Source organism: Lycorma delicatula, chromosome 1, assembly GCF_047948215.1.
Source record: "Lycorma delicatula isolate Av1 chromosome 1, ASM4794821v1, whole genome shotgun sequence".
NCBI lineage: Eukaryota > Metazoa > Arthropoda > Insecta > Hemiptera > Fulgoridae > Lycorma > Lycorma delicatula.
Window position 1 is genome coordinate 343,738,393 of NC_134455.1, and position 27,214 is coordinate 343,765,606.

The window sequence follows — 27,214 nt, forward strand, 5'->3', positions numbered from 1 at the left end:
CATGCAAAACAGCTACATGGCAAAGAGATTCCAATTCCAGTACATGGAACTTAGATGAAGATGAAAATGTTAAATCTCATGCTGACTTAAGTGATGAAGAAAGAGATACAAAATTTTTAGAAAATAGATGTAGTAAACTCCATTTAATTATTCAGTCAGAATTAAATGATCTGGTTTGTGATCTAAATTTATCAAAGAATCAAGCAGAAATACAGGTATGAAGACTGAAAGGATGGCATCTTTTATGGCCAAACACTAAAATAAGTGCTTTCCATGACAGACAGTCAGAAATTGAACATTTCTTCTCTCAGTACGAAAACTTAGTATACTGTAATAATGTGGACTCTTTACTGGAAGCTTTGGGACATATGCACCATCCTGATGAATGGTGACTTTTTATCGACTTGTCAAAGCTTAGTTTGAAAGTTGTTCTACTTCACTTTGGAAATAAATACCCATCAATACCATTAGCATACATTTTTCACATGAAGGAGTCTTATGAAAATATGGATCTTGTATTGAGCCGGATTCAGTATGAGAAATATTTATGGCATATTTGCGGACATCTGAAAGTAATAGCGCTTTTACTTGGACTGCAACTTAGATACACTAAGTTCTGTTGCTTTTTTGTGCAAGTAGATCAGCAGGAATAGGAAAAACCATTATATAAAAGAATAGTGCCCAAAGAAGTAGTGAGTGTAGGAGAGAAGAATGTTGTTAGTCAGGTGTTAGTAAAACCAGAAAAAATTTATCTTCTGCCACTAAATATTAAGCTAAGTTTATTCAAAAATTTTGTTAAAGCAATGGATCATAATGGTGCAGGGTTTCAGGTTCTAATAAAAACAAATTCCTTAAAATAAGCAATGCTAAAATAAAGGACCGTATATTTGTTATACCTTCTTATAACTAATAAGAAAACTAATGAGTGATCCAGTGTTTAAAGAATGTTTGAATGACTTGAGGTTGCTGCATGGAAATAATTTCAAAATGTGGTGAACCACTTCCTTGGAAACCATACGGCCAATAACTACAGAGGACTTGTGAGTGAACTCCTTCAAAACTACAAAGAACTTAGGTGTACCATGTCACTCAAAATCCATTTCTTACATTCACATTTGTATTTTTTCCCTAACAATCTCGATGGTATCAGAGATGAGCATGAAGAACGCTTTCACCAGGAGATATCTACAATGGAAACATGATACCAGGGAAAATGGAACCCAACAATGGGTTCATTGCTGACTACTCTTGGAATCTAAAGAGGGATCATCTACAAACAGCAAATTACAGCAGAAAATCTAAAAGAAATAGATTTTAGGTGAGTACAAAATGCATGTAATTTGTTGCCATATTATGTTCACCATACATTTTTTGTTTCAAAAGAAATTTCAATTACAAAAAACTGAGCCTGATAGAAAACAATCTAACATGTATGAAATCAGCATAAAAAATGTTATAAGAATCACCCATTCACTCTCATTTAACTAATAAAAAATTTAATTTTGTTGACTAGTGTAATTGAAGTAAAGGAATGATATATATGTATTGTAAATCCGTGTCAAGAATTATTTTCTGATATGAAGTACAACAGCTTAAATTTGTCAAAGGTTACTTTTATATTCTTGGTTATGTAGGATTTCCAATCTTCAAACAACATTAATGCCTTTCAGTAACAATAAACTTCTAGCAATTGGAATACAAACTTTTAATTTATTTATTGTTAAGCTGGTTATTTTATTTATCATTTTAATTAACGAAATAAATTAAGAGAATAGGCAAAATAATAATACCCAAAATGTAGTCTATCTTTAAAACATTATTAAAAAAAAAAATCCTCTTCATCACACCAGATGGCAGAGGTAAATTTCATCAGTGCTAAGTAGGAGATAAAAAAGAATTACATTAAAGTCAAGAAAAACTTCAAATTTACTCAAAACGACACTGGTTGCATGTGAAAAAAAGTTTCACATGTTTAGCAAACGACAAGCCCCATCTTCTTACAATTCCAGCAACATTTTGGTTATCCCTTGCCATAAAGGTTGGTCATACCAAAAATTGTTTAAGATAAAAGTTTTAGGTAATGTTTAGAGGAACACTTTCAACCGATTTGATACTGTGCCTATTAAGGGAGGTATGAATTTTTTTTCTTTGAAATCCCATTTTTTCACTCCCTGGGCCAATGGTTGGTAGTACGACCTTTAAACAAATTCGATATTCTGCTTAATATGAAAGTTATAGCAATATTTTGTTTTTTTCAAAAAGCCCCCCCCATTTCCACCCCGATGGTCTGATTTTCCCCATTAACGAACTAGACTGAGATTTTTGGTCATAACATTTTATATATCAATTTGAAAGTGATCGGGCCAAAATTATGGCAGTTATTGTGTCCACAAAAAGTGAAATATATACATTTATATATATATATATATAAACTTTTGAACTGACGGTGGTTTTGGGTCTGGGGGATGTGAAACGCGAAGCTATGTCAAAAATTTTCTGGAAGTCGAATCATGGTACCCATTACAATAGGTAGCTTTCTTATGAAATCTACGTAAATATTTGCACTTCATAGCCAAATGATTGAAGTCTTCAATAGATTTTAACATACAGCTTTAGCAGAACAATCTTATTGGCAAACCTTTTTTATTTACTGCTAAATTCATACCAAATTAAGTTTGTAAAAAATAAATAAAAATACATTTATAAATTAGTTGTCACTCATTCCGACCATTCTCATAACAATAAAATATAAATGTTTTCAACTTACAGGTCCATAGAAGTTGTATGGATTAGCAGCAACATGTAAAGGTGTAGAACGAGATTCATTACGAGCATTAACGGGAGCACCACAATTAAGAAGAAGCTGAATAACTGCCATATTAGGAAATATAAGCTGAAAATCATCAAAATATTTTTCAAACCTCAGTGATTACAGGATAATAATTAAAACTAATCAAAAAATTTAGTAAATAAAAATGTAATTTGTGAATATAAAAGTAACAAGTGTTAGTTTACATGTAATGATTTTAATCAAGGTCAGAATCATAAAAGGCTCTGAACTCAACGCACATGTATTTAAGCAGGATGCACGTTGTTCTTATTTTTCTTACTTTCTATCTCGTTTAATTGATCTTCCTTTCAAGCGGGGAAATTTGTAATGTTGCCCCTTTCTAGCAAACTCTGAAGAGAAAACTATTTTACAACTGGAATAGTTAAAAAAAATCTGAGCTATGTACAGAATATCAGGAAAAATTAAACCTTGTGGTTTCTTTTTGCCTCATATTTATTTATGTCTCATATAAAATTTCATTTTAATTTTTGTTGTTACAACCTCAGACAACAATTTACATAAACTTTTAACAAGATAACTAGGGTGAAATAATAGGGGAAAGATTTTATGGCCCTGCCAGGAATTTAATTTGAGTTCAGTTGATCTGAAGCCAGGTCAAATAGCATTATCATTAACTAGTATTTTTATTGAAGCCAGCTATTTGAGCATTATCTTATGAAAAAAAACATTGTTTGCTATACATAATTTTAAAAAAACTACAGAACATCTTAATAAGAAATTTAATTACATATTTAGGTTCAACTTAAAATTATTCTTTTATTCTTTGGGTGGTTGGCAGTAATTTTTCTTTCACATCATGGTGATCTGAAAATACCAATAATGCTGCCTAAAGGTCTTGCACTGTTTTGAATGAAACACTGCATAAAACTAAATTTCTGGTTGATAGCTATCTTGTTCAAGGGAACTACAGTAAGAGAAGCACATACAGTAGCATCAGTTTGAAAATCACTAATCAACAGATCAACTGTCAATCATTTTTTATTGGTTGTTAATATGCTTGATCCCCTCTATAAGAAGCAAGCTCCATAGACGAAGATTGATCAGCACAAATCAAAGTGTACTTAGTGTATGGTTGTTATGTCCGGAAATAAACACCAATCAGCGGTACAGAATAAAATGACTTCAGGTGGAGCTAGTGAACAACTAAATCAAGATTTCTGAACTGTTTTTGCAATTACTTTAGTGTTTCATATTATAATTCTGTATGTATTGTGTCTTCTTTATCATAAACTAAATAAAGAGTATACCTTTTTACTATTAAAAAATCATTAACATGACTTTTTGAGTTGAAAAGTATCTGCTTGGATGACAACTTACGTGATTCAGATAATGAGCAGTCCTATTAAAACTAAATTTATGTATTCTACTATCTAACTTTCAAATATGCAGAGTTGTTGTGATGAAGCTTAAATCTACAGAGCCTTTTCCTCTCATGCTCCTACTTGGATTATCTAATTGATCATTAACTTTTTTACCACCTAATTAATTAATGTACATTACTTATGGCAAGGGTCTGATGGGCATGAAGCTGTTAAGAAAAAAAAAATTTCATAAAAAAAGTTTTGTCAACATTTTCATCTTTCATTATAAAAGACTTTTATTTAACTTAATATTAATTTGGTGGCAAGGTGCCTATGCTCATGCTACATGTTCTGTGTTAGTAGGTAGCCTATCTATTGTGAAGTACCTGTCTACAATTTAATAAATCTTACTTAAACCTAATTTATCATAAAAGAACTTGTAGGATGAAAAGAAATGCTCTGTCCAAGTATTTAATGGCCAACATGGAAAAAATATTGATATGTTTTAGATATTGAAGATTAAAACTGATGTGTTTTTAAGTGAACATTTTCAGCATTCTCATGTACTGAATACTAAATATACTGAAACATTTATAAAATCAGTCTCTAAGGTATGCACTACTGATTGTTTAAAGTTAATGATATATTTTTTTTGAGCTTCATATAAAGGAATCATCAATGGCAGGGTGAATGGTAAGGTTTTTGTCATTATCTTGCTGAGTAATTATTACTGCATTCTACTGCAATTCAATGCTCCCACATATACGTAAAATAACACAGTTCACTACAGAAGAAGTTGTAATATAAAACAGTAGAGTTTAAAAATACTGAGGGTTAATTTAAAAAAAAGAAAAAGAAACGTACTTTTCATGAATTAATTTTAATATTTTCATAAAACAAAAATAAAATTCACAAAATTTGTTTGTATTCAAACTTAGAAATATAAAACTTAACAATATGTGGATGAAATTACTAGAAAACACAAACATCAGCTCATTTTTCATTCTCAAAACATATTAGTTGAAAGGTTAAGATAAATACTTGAGGTTTAGCAAAGCTAGCAAATTTTTTTTTGTATAAATATACAGTAATTTTGTAGTCATTGGTGAATTTAAATTGTAGGATAGAAAACATAAACTGCAAAGCCAACGACTGACTTAGCATTACAAAAGAAAGTGTTAACATTACCATTAGTAAATTGCGTTTGGCCAACCTGCTGCATGCAATGCACAATGAAAAGAAAATATAAAAAAATTAGATGAATAAAATATTAAAAAAAGGCTTTGCCGTCCAAAAGTATTTTTTAAAGTTTGAGAATTCAAACAAAAATGCTCATGTAGACAGCCCATTACTCAAAATACAGATCATTACACCAAATTTAAGTAATAACAATGAAAAAAATTTGAATACATACCTGATTGTCATCAGCAAAGTAACTACTTTTTATAGTATTAAGTCGAGATACGCATAAATGTAGAAGAGTATCTCCAGTACATGCAGAACGAGGATTTTGTTGAATTAGTGATTTAACGCTTGAATGCACAAGCTGTTTTTCTTCGGGAGTACGCATTGTTACAGCAAGAAGGTATATTAAATGTGTAATACACTTCAAAATACGATCAAAACTCTCTTGCTGACGCTTATAAACTGGTCTTATCTATCAAAACAAAAATAAAAATGTGAAAAGTATTCCAAATCCAAAGATCTAGAATCCAAAACTTATTAATTTGAAGAAATAACTAACTTTTAATACTTTAACTTTTACTTTCTGTTATCTTTATCTTTTGTTTTATGGTATAATGTGAATGAGGAACCTCATCCACATTAATGAATCCATATGGATGAGTGTTCTTCATCCACATGGATGAATGCTTTCAGTTGACTGTATGAAGAATGTTTTGGATGATTGTATTCAGTTGTTTGGATTCCCAAATACAAAATTTGTAAGGTCAAGGCTACTTTCACAGTAGTCCTGACCTTACTTGCTTGATTGAGCTACACTTATGCAATAGCATAACTAGGCTGAGAAACTGTACATTCCATGTGAGTATAAAATGCTACATAACTATAATAATTTAATAAAACAAATTATTGTGGCATCTGTTACTGTCACTTTTAATTTAAACAACATAAGTGGCAAGTTTTATACTGACATTCAAAATTTAATGTAATTGATAATATTGTTGACTTGAATGAACAAGTAAATCATGTTTAGTAGCAGTTTTAAATCATAAAGATAGATAAGAATATAATTAAATTTTAGTTTTATGATATGTACTTAAGTGTGTTATTTAAAAGTGTGCAGCAGGAGTTGTCTTTAGTGAATGGTTTTAAAGTGTATGATTTGGTCCAAATAAATTACTTTACGGTGTTTTTTGTATTCCTTCTTAATATTATTACTGGTATTTTCTTTAAAAAATAATATTTGCATTAAGACATACAACTGGCATTGGAAGTAAACTGGGTAAATTAATACAAAATGTAAAAAGGGAAGGAATTAGAAGATTTACAGTTCAATGATTAAAAAGCTAAGGATAAGAATTTAACTTTTTCTGTAGATAAACAAAACAGTGACTACTGTATCTTACTAGAAAATTTCAGAGTACAATAAGGAAATAAGAGAAAAGAAATAAAAAATCACCCAGAAAAACTGTCATTGCCAAGGGAAAAGATCCTGACTGCTGGAATGTGAGATGTGACTTTGATTGTACTATCATTTTAAGAATGATAAAAGATTTTTTATTTAAACCAACTGTACCTACAATAAATACCAGTGGTGAAGGAAAAAATGGACTAAAATATGTATTTTTGATTTAAAAAGCAGTTACTTTAAACTAATAATATCACTAGTAATGAACAATTTGTTTAAATATGTTAACAGGCCATGCCAAATTCAATCACTGGCAGGGTAAATACGAATTCTTTGTAAATAATTTAAATGGATTATGAGGAGATAGCAAAATTAATACCTACCATGGTCTTTAGTTTGTCCAAGTGGACAAATTTGCAAAGAAATCTGGCAAATTTATTTTGAATATGCCAGCGGGGGAATGCAAGCAACTGAATACAACGTTTAACAATTAACAATAGGAAAACATCTAAATTTTATATGATTTTGTAAATCATGTCTGTAAGCATTATTTACAGGTACAGAGTTCAGTAAACTTATTTATTTTTAATGAATTTGATTATGGATTAGAAAATGAAGAAATACTTGATGTAATTATCATTTTCATGTATCTGATTTATTGTTTCTAAATGAATTCAATATTTTTTTTCCGTACACAATCTTAAGATTGAAGAAACCATGATAAAACAACAAAATTAAAAAAATTATTAATTTTAATTAGTAATTTACTAATTCCTATTTGTAACATTAATTGGAAAATAATAAACGAAACTGCTTCTATGCAGAAACTTATTTCACACAAATATATATATTTTATTTTTTTATTTTATACATAAATATTAGTGTGATTGTGTGCAAGCTGAAGGATATTATTTAATAATTTATTGGTTACGTAAAGATGCAGAATTTGTGCATTTGAAGTAATTTGAGGAACTATTGAACCACAGTGGAAAATCTCATCATAGTTTAAAAACTTACTTCTCCCTAAGAAAAAGAATATATATATATATATATATATATATATATATATGACTGTGAGAAAACTGTTATCATACACAGCCACCTAACTTTAGAATCTCATTTCTTTTGTTAAGTGGATCATTATCACATTTGCTAAGGGTCCAAACTACTGCACTTCCTATGATTAACATGAAGAAAGCAGTTGAAGAAAACATAGTTGATGCAAACAAATTTTCAAGTTACAAAACAGAATAATTTAAAGTTGAAATTTTTTTCTTTTCCAATTAAAAATTTTTCTTACTCTGTGCAGTTCATTTAAAAGTGTTCTAAAAGTACTAATAATCTTAAAGGAGACATATTTGAACATAGTCCTGCATTAACAGACATAAACCATTTATTCTAATTTTATAATAATAATAATAATAATGGTAAACACTTTTAAATTATCTTTATACAATTTTACTAAAAACAACAGTTTTTAAGATCAAAACTCTTATAATGATACATTTTGGTAAACATTTTACCTACGCTAACAAAATTTCATATTAATACACTCACTACTCTTGCACTCAAAAAATAACCACTTTTAAGACCTCATATTTACAATATTACTTCCTGCATATGGTTATAAACTACAATTTTGTGATACAGCACTTCCTGTAAAGAAAACAAGGGTATGCAATATGGAAATACAAATAAATAAGTTATCAATAATTTTAAAAATTCAATAAATGTTACCTTGCTAATTACAGCAGTCTAGAATTACTGGAAGACATAATGATTAAAAATGTATTGGTTCTAAACTCTGCAAGTTATAACCTAATTGTATTATATTAAATTACCAGCTGCATTTATTAATTTAGAAAATTGTTATCTGTTTATTTTTGTTAGCTTATTATGGCACTGTAAGACATACTTATTGTATAGGACTTTCACTACAATATGAAAAAAAAAAGTATCAACAGCAATAACAGGTAGCTTTGTATAAAAAATATTAATCTGATTAATCTCTGAAAAAAAAAATTATGATTAGTTAATTATAAAAAATACACATACATCAAGAAGTTGACGACAATAAGACAGCTTATCAGCAAGAAGATTAAAAGTGGCTAAAACATCAGAAAACCTTGGTTTATCTTCAGGACGTGCAATATTATCTTCAAGGACTTTCTCATTTAGATCAACAAAAAGTCTAACCAAAGCTTGCGCTGTGAAACATGTATCACTGTACAATACCTATAACAAATGGATTAATTAAAGATAGACAGATATTAAAAATACAAATTAAATTTACATTTCAAAATGTAAAAGTAAAAGTTTTGTTTACAAAATAAATTGAAAACAATATACATTTTTAAAGATTTTTCGTAAAACTTATCTCAACTCATACTATAACAAACTGATCTCTTTCCTATCATTAAAAGCTTAAAAAGGTGTTCTGATTTTTCAACTATAAATAAAACATCAATTTATTACTACAAGATTAAATTATTTAACTCAGAAATAACAAACAGTGCTGTAAAACTATATTATTACTGTATAAAACGCTTTGAATACAATCAAGCCATGTTGCTTGTTTTTTTATTGCAAATTATGGTTTTTGGGCCAACAATGAGGTAGTAGACAAATGAGTGGACGACGAGACAACTTACTTAAGAGGTACAGTTTGATGAAACAGCATATTGAGCAAACATCTCATATCTAGAAATTAACAAAGTATTTCAGCTCATATACGCTATAATAATCCCTTACTGAATGAGGCAGTGGACATATTGTATAGCTTCTTGACAGAGAGGAGTATGTAAATTTACCGCTCAACTTCATAAGTTACACCCTTTCTTATGGCTGATGCATATTAATTATCTAAAGTAAAACAGCTACCAATCAGTGTCGAGATTATATACCACTGGATCTAGCGGTAAACAGAAAAAAGGTATTACTCATCAACAAAAAAAGACTAGCATTTTGGTAAGATTGGCATGAGTGTATTCAATGTGTTCAGTTCACAGAAGAGTCAGTTGACCACTACAACCTATATTTTTTGTAGCAATTCTTATCAGATTTTAGCTGATAAAAATTGCGAAGCATGAAAACTGTAGATAAATAATTTTCTTTATGTTTTGTGACTCACACAAAATAAAAGCTTTTTAAATTTAAAATGTGATTAAAATAAAAATGGGTGTTTCAAAAAGGACGCAACCTTAAGATTAAGAAGGTAGAAGTCACACATAGGTTAATTTTATTTCTCCCTACATTTCAGTTGGCAATACTGTACTCAAGGTTAGCAGCTTGTAACAGTTGAAATGTTTTTCTTATGCACTAGTACTATATCAGTATATTCGTCTTTGTGTTAACTATATCACTTTCCAATGACGAACATGTGTTTATTATTATGACTTATTATAAGTATAAATCTTACAAATGAGTGAAAGATGTTTTGAATAAAATTTCCCAATTCTTCAGTTTGTTATAAGTCAACAATATTGTGTTTGATTAATAAATTTTGTGAGACTGGGAATGTACATGATAGGAAAAGCACAGATTGACCATCACTGTTAACAGTAGAAGTTCTGGAGGATGTGAAAGATCGTTTGACTCGCCACCCAGAAAGTTTATCTTCACAGGCTCGGCTTTCACTATCTACAGCTTTCAAGGCTACTAAAAGATTATAATTGCATGCTTATCGCATTGGTTTCGTTCAAGAACTCAAAGAAGTAGACCAAAGAAAACATTTACAGTATTGTCATTGGTTTCGTTCTCTTGTTGATGACAATGGTATTGAAATTTTGGATCGTGTTTATTTCAGCAACAAGGCATTGTTCTCTTGGATGGCTACATTAACAGAAAAAACCGCCAAATATGAAGCGCTGAAAATCCTCACGCATTTCATTAACAATCTTTATACATACGTAAAATTGGTGTTTGGTCTGCAATCTTCTGGCATCATGTAATAGGACCTTTATTTTTTAACAAATCTGTGGTTTATCACAACTTAATTGAACAGTTTATTGCCATGTTAGATTTACATGAATGAGAATGTTGGTTCCAGCAGGATAATGGAATGTTTCATATGGGTAATGTAATGAAATGGTGGATATGTTACGGGAATTTTTTGGCCATTGTTTGATATCAAAAGGATTGTAGCCTCCAACATCCCCAGATTTTACACCAGCAGACCTTTTCCTTTGGGAGCATTTAAAAATTGTAGTTTTTAAAAATAATCCTCATACACTTGACCTTTAATTAGCTATTCGATCATAATTCATTTAAACATAACCTCTTTTGTTGATTTCAGAGTGTCAGCTCTGCTTGAAATGTGTATCCCAGAAGAGCAACATTCTGTGGTAAGATTTTTGCTATCAGAAGGTGTGAAACCAGTGGAAATTTACTCAAGAATGTTGAAACAGTACGGTGAAAAGTGTTTAAACTGTAGTAACGTGTACAAGTGAGTAGAACAGTTTAATTCAGGCAAAAGAAGGGTGACTGATTTCATTGCTCTGGAAGTCCAGTTGAAGTTTCCATTACCATGCTGCAAAACACATAAATAATCTTATTTGCAAAGACAGGTGAATTAAAATTTCCCAAATTGATAGTTTGTGTAATATTATTGTTGGAACCGCATATTCAATCAATCGTGACTTGCTGAATTATTGCAAAATGCATTCGAGATGGGTTCAAAGACAGTTGACCATAAAGATACCCGGATTCACATTTGCACTGATTTAAAAGAACAGTTTGAAGCAGAAGGTAAATGACTTTCTAGATCATATAATAACCTGTGATGAAATTTGGATACACCATTTCGAGCTCGAATCCCAACAGCAATCTTGAAAGGAAACGTTAGTATTATTCTAACATGCTCCAACAGAAAGTGAGACCTGCGATAAGGTGAAAACATCAGGATGCTCTCTCAAAAGGTTTGATTCTCTTGCATAAAAACACGCGCACCCACAGCGCTCAGAGAATGGGAGAAATGCTTGAGAAATTGGGTTAGGAGGTGTTGCCACATCATTCTTACAGCCCAAACCTCGCCCGTGTCCAATTTTCATTTGTTCAGCCTGCTCAGATTTTTTATGCAGCAAGAAGTTCAACAACAATGAGGTGAACAAAAAAGTGGTACACGAATGGTTCAAACAGCAAGGTGAAGACTTCTACACTGCAGAAATCAGAAAGCTCACAGAATGGTGGGACAAGTGTCTAAATGTTGCTGGAGACTATGTTGAAACGTAGTTAAATTTTACTGTCACTGAATAAATTGTTTTTGCTCTACATTAATTATTGAATGTTCATTGTATCTTAACAATAAATTAAATATAAGAATCAAAAATGTTTTCAGCAAATTATTTCTTTACTAACTTAAAATGCTACTATGGTAAGGGTATGAATGTATTCTCCATAACAGATTTTGTAAATACAGAGCGTTTCATAATGTTCTTCAAAGTTTCAAAATTCATTAACAAAAAACTATTTCACTCATAAGATTAAAACAGGTACTGCACGAAAGAGTACTTCAAATAGTTTTTTTCCACATATACTAGGCACTTAGTAAACCATTTGCTCGCTAGGCATCGACATTAGAGAAAATGGCTGCCACGGGAAGCGAGAAGTCGTTTTGTGTGTTAGAATTTCACTTGTCAAAGTCAGTAATTTCTGTGTAACGTGCATTTCGGTGGAAATTTAATAGCAATTCAGTGAAACTGGTTGCTTGTGCAAGTGAAAATCAACTGGTCGTCCATCAACCTCAGAAGTTAATGTCGAACGTATGCGTGCAAGTTTCATTCGCAGACCGTCAAAATCGACTGCGGCTGCAGGCAGAGAATTAGGAATTCCGATAACAACAGTGTGGAGAGTTCTCCGTAAATGTTTATTATGCAAACCGTACCATCCTCAATTAATCCAGCGTGTTTCTCATGGAGATAAAACACGTAGGCTCGATTTTTGTTTACAGTAACAGGAAAAGATGTTGTTAGATGAAGGTTTTGTAAACATGATAATTTTCAGCAATAAAGCTACTTTCCATATTAGTGGCAAAGTAAACCGTCATAACGTGCGAGTTTGGGGAACTGAAAACCCACACGCTTACGTGGAATACATTCGGGATTCTCCAAAAGTAAATGTTTTTGTGCGATCTCTCATGAGGCAGTTCTTTTTTATGGAAACGACAGTAACTGGTATGATATACCTGTATATGTTACAATTATGGCTTACGCCTTAGCTACTCAACGACTTCATTTTCCAGCAAGATGGTTGTCCTGCCCATTTTCATAACGAGGTTCGACAGTACCTTAACACAACATTACCTCGGCGCTGGATAGGACGTGTGTCTGAAAGAAACCAACACATTATGCTGTGGCCACCAAGATCACCAGACCTCACACCATGTGATTTCTTTCTCTGGGGTTACGTGAAAGATAAGGTGTTTATCCCACCAATGCCACACAATATCGCTGAGCTAAAGGATAGCATAATCAATGCAATCAACTCTATCGAAAATGACATGTTAGAACAAGTTTAGCAAGAGCTAGACTTTCGTGTTGATGTGTGCCGTGTCACAAGAGGAGCACATATTGAACATTTATAGATTTTAACAAAAACTGTTTGAGTCCCTGCATCACCTCGTACAACTTTCATTAAGGTAAGTGAAATACTTTTTTTGTACTGAATTTTAGCAACCCCTAAGAGCATTATGAAACGCCCTGTATAATTTATAAATCAATGTATGATCAAAGAACTTAATTGTCAGTATTTACCATAAAACTTGCATGAAATAAGTTATTACTGCTTGAAATGTCTTTATTATGAAATCCTATTATTTTAAATTTAATAATATGAGTAGTATAAACAGTGCTTTTATGACTTTCAGTGTGATTTTGCTGAGTAACTTATACATAAAATTTTAAACACACTTTTATTGGGAAATATTTATATGATTTTAAAAACCTTTGTAATTATTCTCATGTGGGATACTAGCTTTTTTATAGTTATTTTGAATACCTTAATAAAACATTCAGTTATCAGAGGAAATTAAAGAAGATTTTCAGAATTAAATAAATCACATAATCAACTCTCATTAGCATTATTGTTAATGTTTAAATTGTAGTAATGTTTTAATTGCAATGTTTAAAATTAATCAAACAAAAAAATTTTAACATTTGTAACATAATGTTGGTAGTGAAAATTATACCAAGTGATTAATTATTATGCTATTCATTTAATAATTCTTATTCGTAAACATTAGCTATTAAATGACAAGTCTTTTTTTCCTAGATACAATTAATAATACTTACAGCTATCAATTTGAAATTCTGACTAAACTGTCATTTCAGTAATTGTTATTTAACCATGGATCTTTTTATTTAAAAAAAATAATTTTCCAAAACAGTATATATGTATTTTTAGTAATATATAACCGATTATATACATACATAATTGAGACAAATTAGCATATTTATTGTGATAACTTTGCTGTCAAGTAACCAGTTTATATCATTTGCCAATGTCTTTATTTTCCTCTCCATGCATCAAAGGCTTAAAATTTATTTTTGAATTGTTCTAATGGTTTCATTAATTTCTATCTTTTTTACACTTTTGTTAGTTTATATTTTTGTTTTCCATATGAAAAAATGCAGTTCTAAAGATGAAAAGACCATTAATTCTTATGCTGAACATTTTTTTTTAGTTTAGATTAATTTTATTAATATACTTGAACAGAATCAAATTTTAATATTCTACAAAGGACCCATCCAAGTATTATGTAAGAACATTTTTTCAGATTTTAAACCCTACTTTTCTCCCTTTTAAATAATAAAAGCAATTTCCAAGTCTTCCCTCCCTATTTGCTTATGTACAATTTGGAGAATTTCTTGTTGCTGTTCTATAAACCAAACAATTTTTTCAACAATTAAATCCATTGTGTATTTCTGAGTAAAATTGCAGAGAACATCAAATAATCAATAGTAAATATATGGAACAATAAATAAAAATAGTCAACAGTTATAATAACACTTTTAAAAGTTTTATTAATTCTTTGAAAGTAAATTATATAATACAAAAGTAAGTAAACATAAATACAGACACAATATTGAGGAAGAATCTATTACTGACATTTAATCTGTCAACAAAGTCCCTTTAAGCCACACTTCAAAATTTTCATTTGTACTGGGTTGGCTTGAATTATGACTGGCTTCTCTCAACTCATCTTGAACCTCTTCAACTACATCATCTACACACAGTTTGAAGAATACACATCAGTTAATTGACATGTCAAACAGGTATACAAACTTTTTGGTTCTATGTTTTTTTAGCATTGTCTCCATGAATGCATTTCATTTGATGATAACACGACTAGAAAAAAGTGTGGTAAAAATTATATTTCTGCAATCTATTTTGAGATCTTTGGCTTCAATTTAAGACAAAAATAATCAAATGAAATTTGTAAAATCCTTTAGCAACAAAGTTTATATTTACTACCTGGAGAAGGAGCAGGCTATTAAGAAATTCACCCTCATCACCTACAAGGTAACATACTTCGTTTTCACTAGTTGCTGGGGGGAGAGCATACTGTGAGGATTCAAAATACACCACTTCTTAGTGGTGTACAGAACATTTGCATCTTTGAATTTGACAACTTGTTATAAATATTGATTCTTCAGAGCTTGATCCAAATACACATTATTTCTGCATCACCTGGAAATTTGATTCATCAAGTTTAACAGTAATGGTATGAACAGGAACAGGATGCCTGTCAACTGTTATGGTATTCCATATTTCTCTCTCTCTCTCTCTCTATATGTATATATATATATATATATACCCAGCAAGCTCAGTTAGATTTCTCCAATCATCATTTATGGTGCACCCTTGGTCATCCAGGTGGCCAAAGTGTTCAAGAAGCAGAATAAATCCAGCTAGCTCTTGGCTTAATTGTGCCATTCTTATGCATTTTGTTAAACAAACTTTGTCCTGGAGCATTTGAAGTGATGGATAAACCAACCAAATCATATTTTTGAAGCTCTGCATTAAAAAAGATATCATTATAATATCATAGACTTTCATTCGGCTCTCCATCTACAGTTTACAATCACAACAGGTGGAATTCCAGAAGTCATCATATCTATTTCAATACCATCATAAAGAGAACATCACAAATTCATATTTGCAATGTTTCAGTTAATGAAACATGGTATTCAATATGCTACGGCATATATGTGATATTTAACATACTTAAGGAAGGACGTTTGTTTGCCACTGTGAGGCATATAGGAACCTGTTCTTTGTCATCTTGACAAAGAATAAGTACTTGTGCGGTCTAAGGTTTGAGACAAGACTTTCCAGGTAATGTGTAGATGTTGTAGCAAACTGGCTGTCAGTATGATTATAGCATTCATCTGCCAGTGGCTGGAATAGTTTTAACAGAGACAGATGAAATGTGTCTTAGACCCTCCACAGTAGTAGTTTCTTGGGAGTAATTGTAGATAGGTTATGCAATGGCTGATATCGAATCCAATTTTATTTCAAGCATCTGTGCACTTCTAAAAATAGTATGTTTACAATAGTTTTAATAACAAGGGTAGATTCTGTACTATATTGTTATGACCCAGTGATTTCCTGAATGAAATTTTTTTATCAGGGTTTTTACAGTTTGTTTCTCAACCTCACTGCTTGGCAAAGTGTCATTTGCATTAAACACCAGATTTAAAATTTTCTGAAGAATGAAGATTTTTTCTGCAAAGCCTTCTGTGTGCAGTTTCACGTGTATGAATTTTTCTGATGAATCAAGATTTTCTTCAACTTCAGACTTGACCAATTCTCATTTTTTCTCAGTACTCTCTGAAAAGGTTGTGGTAGAAGGTACAACTTTATCAGGTTAGAAAATGACTTTTAAGATGTGGAAACAACCTGAAACACAAACACAGTATTTTGTTTGATATACAAAAATAAATATGATAAATTATAACTATATAGTTCTTAGGATTTATCACACAGAAAGCAAAACATAACCTACAAATCTGTCCAATACTTTCCAATATCATTTTTGTTAATGTTCTCTTACAGTATTTCTTTTAAATTCAATCACTCGTACTTTTCCTGAAGTTTATATAAATGAATGGTTTAGTAAAATAATCTCCTTTGCTGATGATAATGGACTTATATTTGATCATGACAGACGGAATTTAATTTTTAAAGCTGCAGAAAATAATGCTTGAGGTTTGAGTGAGTAGCTCACTCAGCTTTTATTAAGAGACTAAAATCATACATTTGAACAACCACGGTTTGATAGACATACAAGATGCTATGGAAATAAAGTGTAAAAATATTAGATATCAAAGATATCTGATCATACTGATTTCACATCAATTTGTTATACTTTAATCAAGTTTCACAGACTATTTGGTATTCTCAGTCATGTGTTCAATTAGTATACTAGTCATATATCTACAATTGAAACACCTGTGAGTTTAATACATTAAACACTGAATATTTTATAAGCAAGTAAATCATTAAAAAATAAACATTTATTTTTTATTTTTTGTATTATAAGAGTATAAACCATATAGAAAGGCATTATCAGTTTTCCACTTTAACATGTTCAAAATTGCAAAAGGAAACAGTGATAATGGAATAACAATAATGGTGGAAACAGTGACAACACTAGGGAAATTGTTGACCGTGTGAAAATTACCTTTGGCCAAAAGATTTCAGGACCGGTTGTTTGAAGACATGCTACTAACAACGAGTTAGAAATGGGACTTACATTATGCCTAACGTGACCAATAGACAAGCAGCTACATTCATTGTTGAATGTAGCTGCAAAATAATCATAAGTAAATAATAACAACGTAAAGATGAACTGATCAACAAAGTGAAATGTATCTAGCCAGTCAAACAGAAACGAAGGTTGATCAAATAAAAACACTGCTAAATGAAAGTTGATCTGAAGATAAAAAATGAATAGAATTTATGGCAAGCGCCAAGAACACACTTAAAAAAATCAACCAAACAAGAGGATAAAGTGGCTGTAATGATGGTAAATAGATCTTTACATCAAGTTTTAAAATTGTTGAAAAGAAAATCACAATTAAATGAAGATGAATCAATTATTATAGAATGCTCTCTGTTCAAGAAAAAATGTAAAACAGGCATTGAAATGAATTAAAGTGGCAAATTATTTTGATATGATGAGAAGTTATATTCTGCTCAACACAATAAATATATTACCCAAAAATAAAGAGGTTTGAAAGAAAGTGTAATTCTGTTTCAAGTAGAAATATTTGTATATAATGAAAGTAGAATCTTGAAAATAATGTTGAAGATTTTTTAAATACATCTGCATCATTTTCCAAGAGACTGGTGTTATGTTTTGATCACAGGTAAAACAAGAATCATCTCATTAAATTGTTTACAAAAATTTGTAACTCATTTTCTTAGTTTATTCTATCAAAAAAATGTATTCTATGTATAAAAATAAGAATGCATTTAACAATTGTTTTAATAAAATCTTAAAATTAAGAAAGAATATTGATTATGATGTTAATATCACCTTTTTTAAATAATTCTTTAAACTGTTTGTTTTAAATTGCATCTTGCTGGTGGTGACATTATGACTGGTTTTATATACTTGTATGTAATTACTACTAGAAAGGTATAAAATTATTAATAACTGTTTTTTCAGTTAACATATTGCCACTGTTCAGTAAAATGGTGTCGATATCGCCTAATGATTATAGAACATCTATCATTTTGAAAATTCTTCCATCGAACGGTTTCCTTTTTTTTATAATAGACATTCAAGTGCAATTCTAATAATCATATTAACATTATTTTATGGAATATCATCATAAAAACAAAAATGACTGACAGTTTTTGGCACACAGTTTTACCGCTCTGACTGATATTATCAATGCTGTGGCTCATCTGTGTACTGCTGCTAGTTACCGGAATTTGAGAGTACCACACCACCCAATATTATCATCACTTCAGCTCACCAGTAGTCCATACTGGATGACAGTAAAGGGGGGACAAAACAGCAATACAACCTGGTATAGAGCTATCGGTTGACAAAAGCATGATCCCTTGGAAGGGGTGGCTTATTTTCCATCAATATATGAGGTGTGGCTATTAATTAAATAATGAGACTAATGCTGCAAGATATTTTATTTTAAATTTATACATATTTAGTTATTACTCTCTTCAATATACACTCCTCTTCTATCCTTAAAATGCTCCATGCAGATTTTCCATTGTTAGAAACTGTGCTGGAAGTCTTCTTCTGTGAGCTCTTTCATGATGCACATGCTGCTTTTTCTTTCACAGCTTCAACGATCTGAACTCTTGTTCCTTTTAATGCAAATTTGAACTTAAGGAACAGATAAATGTCTGAACTTAAGGAACAGATAAGTCACATGGTGCCAGGTCAGGCGAATGGTCTAACACTGGGATGTTATACTTGGCTAGAAATGTCTTGACAGACAATGCAGTGTGAGTTTGTGCATTGTTCTGATGAAGAACCCGTGACTTGCTCTTCCACAATTCTGGTCATTTTTCTAATTTTTTCATGAAGCTGAGCAAGGACCTTGAATAAAGACAAGCATAGTTAACCGACAGTCAGATCGATCAGATTAACAATTTTTTCAATATTTTTTTTTCCATTTTTGATGCGGAAGAGTGACCACCCATGCAACATTATCTTTAACGCCTTCTTGGCCATCTTGGAAACACTTAAACCACTCAAAAACCTGTACACATGATAAACATTCATTGCCATATACTTTTTTTTATAAAAGAGAAGTTTCAATAGCGGTTTTTCCAAATTTCATATGAAATTAAACGACAATTCTTTGCTCTAATAAAATCATTTTTTCAGTAAAACAAAAAATACAGATGTTATCCAAAGGAAGACTATGACCAGACTGTCTTCTTTTTTTTTAACCTCCAGGACCACCTTTAGGTATTGCTTCAGAGGATAAGAAGAATAATTTATAGCATATGAAAATGCCATGTCTGACCGGAATTCAAACGTGGGACCTCTGGATGAAAGGCTGAGAGGCTACCACTTGCACCAAGACTAATACGTTTACAGAAACTGGAGTGGCAACAATCGAAAGAGAAGGCTTTATGCTACACAGCTGTTGATTGTATGAATTTGCTGCATGTGCAGTTCTTCTGTAGCAGCATTAGTCTCGTTATTTAATAGCCACGCCTCTTATTCCACTCAAGTCACATAAATACAAAATAAAATGCTATATATTTACCACGAGATTATACAATTATTATATTATTTATTCTGGTAAATCAGCAAATTCAAGTAAAAATATCGGACATGCTCACAAAATTGTAATTAATTTAATAATGGAAGGTTTGATGGATGAAGGAAGAATGCTGTATGGAGATAGTATCTGTACTAGTTTACCACTTGTTAAAGAATTATTGGGGAAAAAAATCATTTTATTGTGAAACTCTTCAGTCAAATAGAAATGGGCTCCCTGTAAATTTTATTAAAAAACAGAAAAAGGAGAAGTTGATAGCATCAGCAAATATGGAATAAAAGTAACAAAGTGGATGCATTTTTGCATCGATGGAAATGTCATTCGTGGCATTTATATCGCTGGCATCTTGATGGAGGCCAAGCTGTAAACTGAGATTTTATATAGTCTGTGGGTTCAGAAAATGACCTCTGGTAAAGTCCACCATGGCTAGGTACGAAGGAGGTGGCATGACGACTAGAATCGTCACATGGTGGAATCTTCCTCTTCGGGGTCAGGATAAAAGACAAATGCTTATAACATCTAACAATTTTTATTTGTTTACAAGTTTTTCAATATTTAATAGTTTATCTTTAAATTTTCCATTATTTTAAAATTTACAATTCTTTTTTTACCATCTAAAACAGACTTAAGGTAATCGCTTATTATCAATTTTTTTATTATTTTTGCTTTTTATAATTAGATTAGAAGTAAATAAAAGTAGTCCGAGCTATTTGTCTTGTTATTGTACGTTGTAGTAAAGAAGCACTTTCTGAATGGTACAAAAGTCCAAATGAGTGCAGGTATGGTTTACTGATATTTCCACTAGTCGAATATATTCAACACATATCATTCTAAACTGATTACAGCAAAACCAGGCCATAATGGAGTAGCTTTAGTCATTCAGCACAGCAGTGTGCCACAAGATCCTACAACAATCATAGGCAGTATGTAAGTGTATTAAACTGTTTAGGAGGAAAACTGATCCTTCTGAACACCAGAGTACCACAACAGTGCCAATCTGTTAATCATATTTATTACTTTACAGGTAGTTTAAATATTGGTGTGCATGTGAAAATTAGTTAGTAGCTATATAAAATAAACATATCAGTAAATCATAATACATGCTTGTCAATGACTAATTGCTTACATTTTAAAACTAAAAATAAGCATAACTTTAGCCTAGAATTATTCCATCTTTTACACATATTTTCAATTTTTAAGAAAGGAGAATTTATGTTTATAAAATTACACAAAAAATATTTTAAAAATATATTTCACAAAAAAAACACATTCACAAAGCACCACACATCACATTTATATGATGCCATTTACCTTATTGGAAATAAATGTCAATTATGATTTTATTCATATTGTCATTACTTTCCACTGACATTTAGGCAATCAGTTTCCATTCTATACCATGACTACACTATATCACTAATTTATTTGTCTATTATAATATCCACAAAACTGAATGCTTACCTTAGTAAAATATTTCAGAACAGATTTCTTTTTTATTGGTTCTCTATAATTCTTCTATCACTCTCGGTGAAACTAACATCTCGAGCATGCTGGCAGACTTTTTTTTGCTTGCCTAACTTCATTCACCATCTTTTTGTACCATCTATACAGGTCAGCGCATATAATTTTTAAAAGTGTAATATTTTTAATTTTTTAAAAGTGTGGTGTAATTTTGATCTGTTAATGTTATATATTTTCTGTTATGTACAAAAAACCTAAAACACTTAGCATCAAAACAAGACATGACTCTACTGAAGAATGTGAAAAAAAATGTAAAAAAAAAGAAAGAAAAGCACTCTTACAATCATTGTAGTCAGAACAACTATAATTTTTTATATACTGAAGCGTAAGTATTCCCAAGCACAGCAGCACAATTGCTTGCATGTATGTTTTTTCTGTCTTGGATAAGAATTGCTCTGATACCCCTTTCCTTTTTATCAGCAAAAATACCACAGATAAATTTCTAGGATTAAAATTCAAAGATAGACTTCATAAAAATTCATATAATTTTAACAACAATTTATTGTTTACTATTACCTACATTTTATTTATGTACTAGTTTTTGCTGACTGTAGGATATGAGAAAATTGACAGAGAATAGTAATTGTGAAATAAATTCGTTGAAGTTGTAAAAGAAGGTATTTAAAACTATTATTAAAGTATCTTAATTCATTATCATTATATTTTATTTTAATTAATTAGTACATCAACTATTTAATGTTAATTCTTTAATGTTTATTGTACTGAATCCATAAATCACAACCAAAATATGTTTTGTTATATTCTGCATGTATTATTTTATTAAATGTCCTCATATGCTGTCTCACTCAATAGTATTGACTAAAATGAACCAGGCTATATGCTATAATGTAATGAAGGGTTTTTCTACTTAACAACAAATAAATTTTTACTAGAAATGGATGCTTTGACGTTTCAGTATGGTTTTATCATTGTTTCTTTGTTTATTTTCAGCTCTGTTTTTTGGTTAAGCACTTTCCTCTACAATTTTCAACATAGTGTTTTTAATATTTTTGCTTAAATGCTTTTTATAAGATTTGAAATAAGTTCTATGCAATAATTTTTGTTAATTTTGTCGCATAGAATTTGTTTCATATAAACACTAATCAAACATGCATAATCTTTGTATGCAACTGCTCTGTTAAATACTTCTCTTTTGTATTGCATACTGCATAGAAAGTATAAACTGAAAAAATATATATATATAGATTTAACTAAAAAAAATATTTGTTTAATGTTAGAAATACAATTTCTGGTTAAACTGTACAAAAAAAAAAATGAAAATAAAACCTACACTGAGAGGGTAAAAATTAAGAAATTAAAGAATACTTTAAATGGCTAAATTTCAAACATATCAACATTAACAATTATGTAATTACATAATGCTAAGAGACTTTTGTAGATTATTTCTATAAGATAAAAGTTATAACAACTAAGCTAGAATTAATACAGGATGAGATTATGAATACAGGATTAATTCAGGATGAGATATTATGAACGTATGAGGGGTGTTCAGGTCAATCTGGGACTATTAATTTTTAGTAAATGTAGAATGGACTTATGATAGTAAAAAATACTTTTATTTCTTGATGTAATCCCCTGCAACATTTATCCCACTGTTTTACTAGTGCCTGGATACTCGCAATGTAGAAAGATTTGTTGTTACTTAGAAACCAAGATAGCGCTGATTGCTTTAAACTCAACGTTGCTGTTGAAATGTTGGCCTCCCAGGAACAATTTCAAGGGCCTGAACAGGTGAAAATCACAGTGAGCAAGGTCCATTCTGTACGGAGTGAGGGCCCAGCCACGATCTTGTAGCATGAATGTCATGCGGTGGGCTCTATACAGTTAAGCATTGTCTTGCAAAGCAGAATACTTCTAGCGATTGCACCAGGCCGTTTTTTCTTGAGAGTATTGTGCACATCTTGGAGAACTTTGCAGTAGTATTCACTGTTAACATTGGACTCCACGGAGTAAGAAAATCGATGTGAATGATGCCATTTTTATCCCAAAAAACTGAGGTCATAACTTTGGTGGCTCTGAACAACCTCAACTAGGATCATCATTTACTGATGTACAGCTTTCTTTAAAAATTTTGCACTATTCAAATGTTTTACTGCAACTAAGAGTCTCATCACTGTACTGTGAAAGGAGTTGCGAATAAATATTATTGGGTGAGTGGTCTGAAGAGGGGGGCGGGGGAGGGTTGAAGATGAATAGACAGTGGGAGAGCTTGGCCAACTGATTGTGAAAAGACTTAATGCATTTTTGTCAGTGGAAAATATATTTTCAGGCCATAAAGCAAACTTTCTATTTTTAAAATGGCTTCAAGAGATCGCAAAAATTCTGTAGATTCTTTTTGTTACATTTGTGGTGAGTTAATGATGGAAAAGCAAAAAAGATATATAACAAGTTTCATTTGACAAGTGTACCTCACATATTTCAGAGTGAAAATAGGAGATCAAGACAAAACTTGGGCACTCCACTATGTTTGCTACACATGTGTTGGAAGGATTTAAACAGTGGTCAAACACAGAACAAGAATTGTTCAGATTTGGAGTTCCAATGGTGTGGCAAGAACCACGAAATCACACCAATGATTGTTACTTTTGTTCCAACTGGTGTTCATGGTTTCAATTAGAAGAATAAATAAAAGAAACGTCTAACCAAACATGTCATTTGTTTTACACCTGGTTCCTCATGGTCTAGACGTATAAGTGTCAATTCCATCAGAAAATTTACCTGAAATAGATGGTCCCACAAGAGATTTAAATAAAGATAACATCAAGTAGTACAAACTCGTTGATAGCTGTGCACCAGAGCTTTATTCACAGTCTGAACTAAACGATTTGGTATGAGACTTACATCTGATCAAAGAAAATTCAGAACTGCTTGGTTAAAGGCTTAAAGAGAAGAACTTGCTAGCAGCTGGCGCCTCATTTTTCTAATTCAGGTACAAAGAAAAGGATTTTCTTCCATATTTTTCAGAAGAAGAGAATTAGTCTTCTGTACTGACATATATGGACTTTTGACTCAATTTAACATTCTGTATGAAAGTATCAATTGGAGAGTGTTCATAGATTCAGCCACAAGAAGCCTCAAAGTTGTCCTGCACAATGGGACGTACCTGTCAATCAATACCCATTGGACATTCTGTCCATTTAAAAGAGGGTTATGATAATTTGGAATGCATTTTCGATAAAATATGACAATCATAAGAGGATTTCATGCAGTGATCTCAAAATAATATTGATGCCTCTAGGGCATCAAGGAGGATACACAAAGTTTCCTTGATTTTTGTGTGAATTAGAGACAGAGAAAATCGCTGGATAAGGAAAGATTGGCCACAAAGAGCTTCATTAGAACCTGGAACCAAAACGTTTTCATAGATCTGAATAAAGTTCTGCATCCACCTCTGCATATAAAGTTAGGCCTGATGAAGCAATTTGTCAAAGCCTTACCAAAAAAGGTAAATGTTTTAAATACATCTGCGACAAATTTCTAGTCTTATCAATTGCCAAACTAAATGAGAGTATCTTTATTGGTCCTGACATTAGAAAACTTCTCAAAAATAGTAATTTTGAGAAACAAATGGAAGTTGCAGAAAAATAAACCTGGAAAGCCTTTAAAGATATAGTAACCAAGTTTCTGGGCAATAAGAAGGATCCAAACTTCAAATCAAATGTTGGGAACATGCTGCAGAAGTACAAAACTTTAAGCTATTCTATGAGTTTGAAGGTTCACTTCCTAAATTCACATTTCCTGAAAATCTGGGTGAGAGATTTCATCAGGACATGAAAGAAATGGAAAGTAGGTATCAATGAGAATGGACTACAACGATGTTGAAAGACTATTGCTGTATGTTACAATGAGATGGAACCTATAGAGAACATAGCAAAAAAGTACAAAGCTGAGTATAAGCTGTCCAAATAAACGTCGACACATGGAATAAAATTGTAAGTATTTTACATACTTCATCATTAAGGGTTGGTGAAGAGGGGGAGTGTTCCAAAGACATGACGCACCTCACAAAAATGAAATAAATAAATAAAAATAAACTAATTTCAGAATGCACTATAATAGAAATTAGGCTTATTTTGTGGAAATTTTCATTAGAAATTAAGGGGTCAATGATCCTCACCCTCCTCTTCAGACTACTCAACTGACCTTTAACTATAAGAATGCATAGTATAAGCCAAAAACAAGAATATATTATATTAATTTATTATTAAAGAAAAGTTTTTATCTATTTTATTGTATCAAACTTTTGCAATTTTTCAACTTTTTACAAATTTTGAAATTTGCAATTTGCATAAAATCCTGACATGACAGAAAAAAAGATAGTTATTTTTGGATTCAGTGCTAAAAAATTCATAAGAATCATTATCAAAAACTAAAAAACACAACCACTGCATGCTTGTGGAATCAAAGATGGGATTAAGCACTTGCAAAGTGAAAATGTTAACTTAAAGAAAAATGGATAATCTTAAACACGCAAATAGCAGTATAAATGATAATATTTTAGAATCAGGTTTTTTTTATCACACCAAAAAACAACTGCAATGAAATACTATACTATGGGCAACTATGGAAAGCAAATAAAAATCTACTTTCTGAAAGTAACAAAATTTTCTTTGCTTTTTAAAAGCTTGGACAGAGATTGATACCAAAACAAATTCTTGAAATTAGGTACACAACAAATGAAAACAATAAGGCTTAAAAAGGAACCCCACTAATAGAAGATTATATTAACCAAGATAAAAAAAATCCATCATTAAAATTCAAAAAAAAGGTCCACAGATTCTAGAAATTTAGATAGTTAATCAATTTTGGTCGCCAAAATATTGTCATGTATTTTGGTAAGTCAAAAATCAGAGACTAAAGTTAATAATTTCATATTTAAAACTTCTATTTAATTAAAGTTGCCAAAACAAGGCTTACGAATCATAATCATATGAAATAAATACATCAAGGTATTAATTTTAACATCACCTAAAAGAATGTTTTTTTTTTTTTTGTCTTCAGTCATTTGACTGGTTTGATGCAGCTCTCCAAGATTCCCTATCTAGCGCTAGTCGTTTCATTTCAGTATACCCTCTACATCCTACATCCCCAACAATTTGTTTTACATACTCCAAACGTGGCCTGCCTACACAATTTTTCCCTTCTACCTGTCCTTCCAATATTAAAGCGACTAATCCAGGATGCCTTAGTATGTGGCCTATAAGTCTGTCTCTTCTTTTAACTATATTTTTCCAAATGCTACTTTCTTCATCTATTTGCCGCAATACCTCTTCATTTGTCACTTTATCCACCCATCTAATTTTTAACATTCTCCTATAGCACCACATTTCAAAAGCTTCTAATCTTTTCTTCTCAGATACTCCGATTGTCCAAGTTTCACTTCCATATAAAGCGACACTCCAAAAATACACTTTCAAAAATCTTTTCCTGACATTTAAATTAATTTTTGATGTAAACAACTTATATTTCTTACTGAAGGCTCGTTTAGCTTGTGCTATTCGGCATTTTATATCGCTCCTGCTTCGTCCATCTTTAGTAATTCTACTTCCCAAATAACAAAATTCTTCTACCTCCATAATCTTTTCTCCTCCTATTTTCACATTCAGTGGTCCATCTTTGTTATTTCTACTACATTTCATTACTTTTGTTTTGTTCTTGTTTATTT

At 31.0% G+C, this 27,214-nt stretch overlaps 1 protein-coding gene across 2 annotated transcripts in view; it reads right to left on the reverse strand.

The window, feature by feature from the left end:
* m-cup (ankyrin repeat protein mann-cup) overlaps nt 1–27,214 on the reverse strand; it is a 66,057-nt gene that overhangs the window by 19,661 nt on the left and 19,182 nt on the right. For both annotated transcript variants that reach the window (XM_075382331.1, XM_075382330.1), the window contains exons 3-5: nt 8,798–8,977; nt 5,567–5,809; nt 2,768–2,893 (exon numbers count right to left, since the gene is read on the reverse strand). In XM_075382331.1, the coding sequence (XP_075238446.1) occupies nt 2,768–2,893; nt 5,567–5,809; nt 8,798–8,977 (549 nt within the window). The remainder of the gene's footprint in view (nt 1–2,767; nt 2,894–5,566; nt 5,810–8,797; nt 8,978–27,214) is intronic.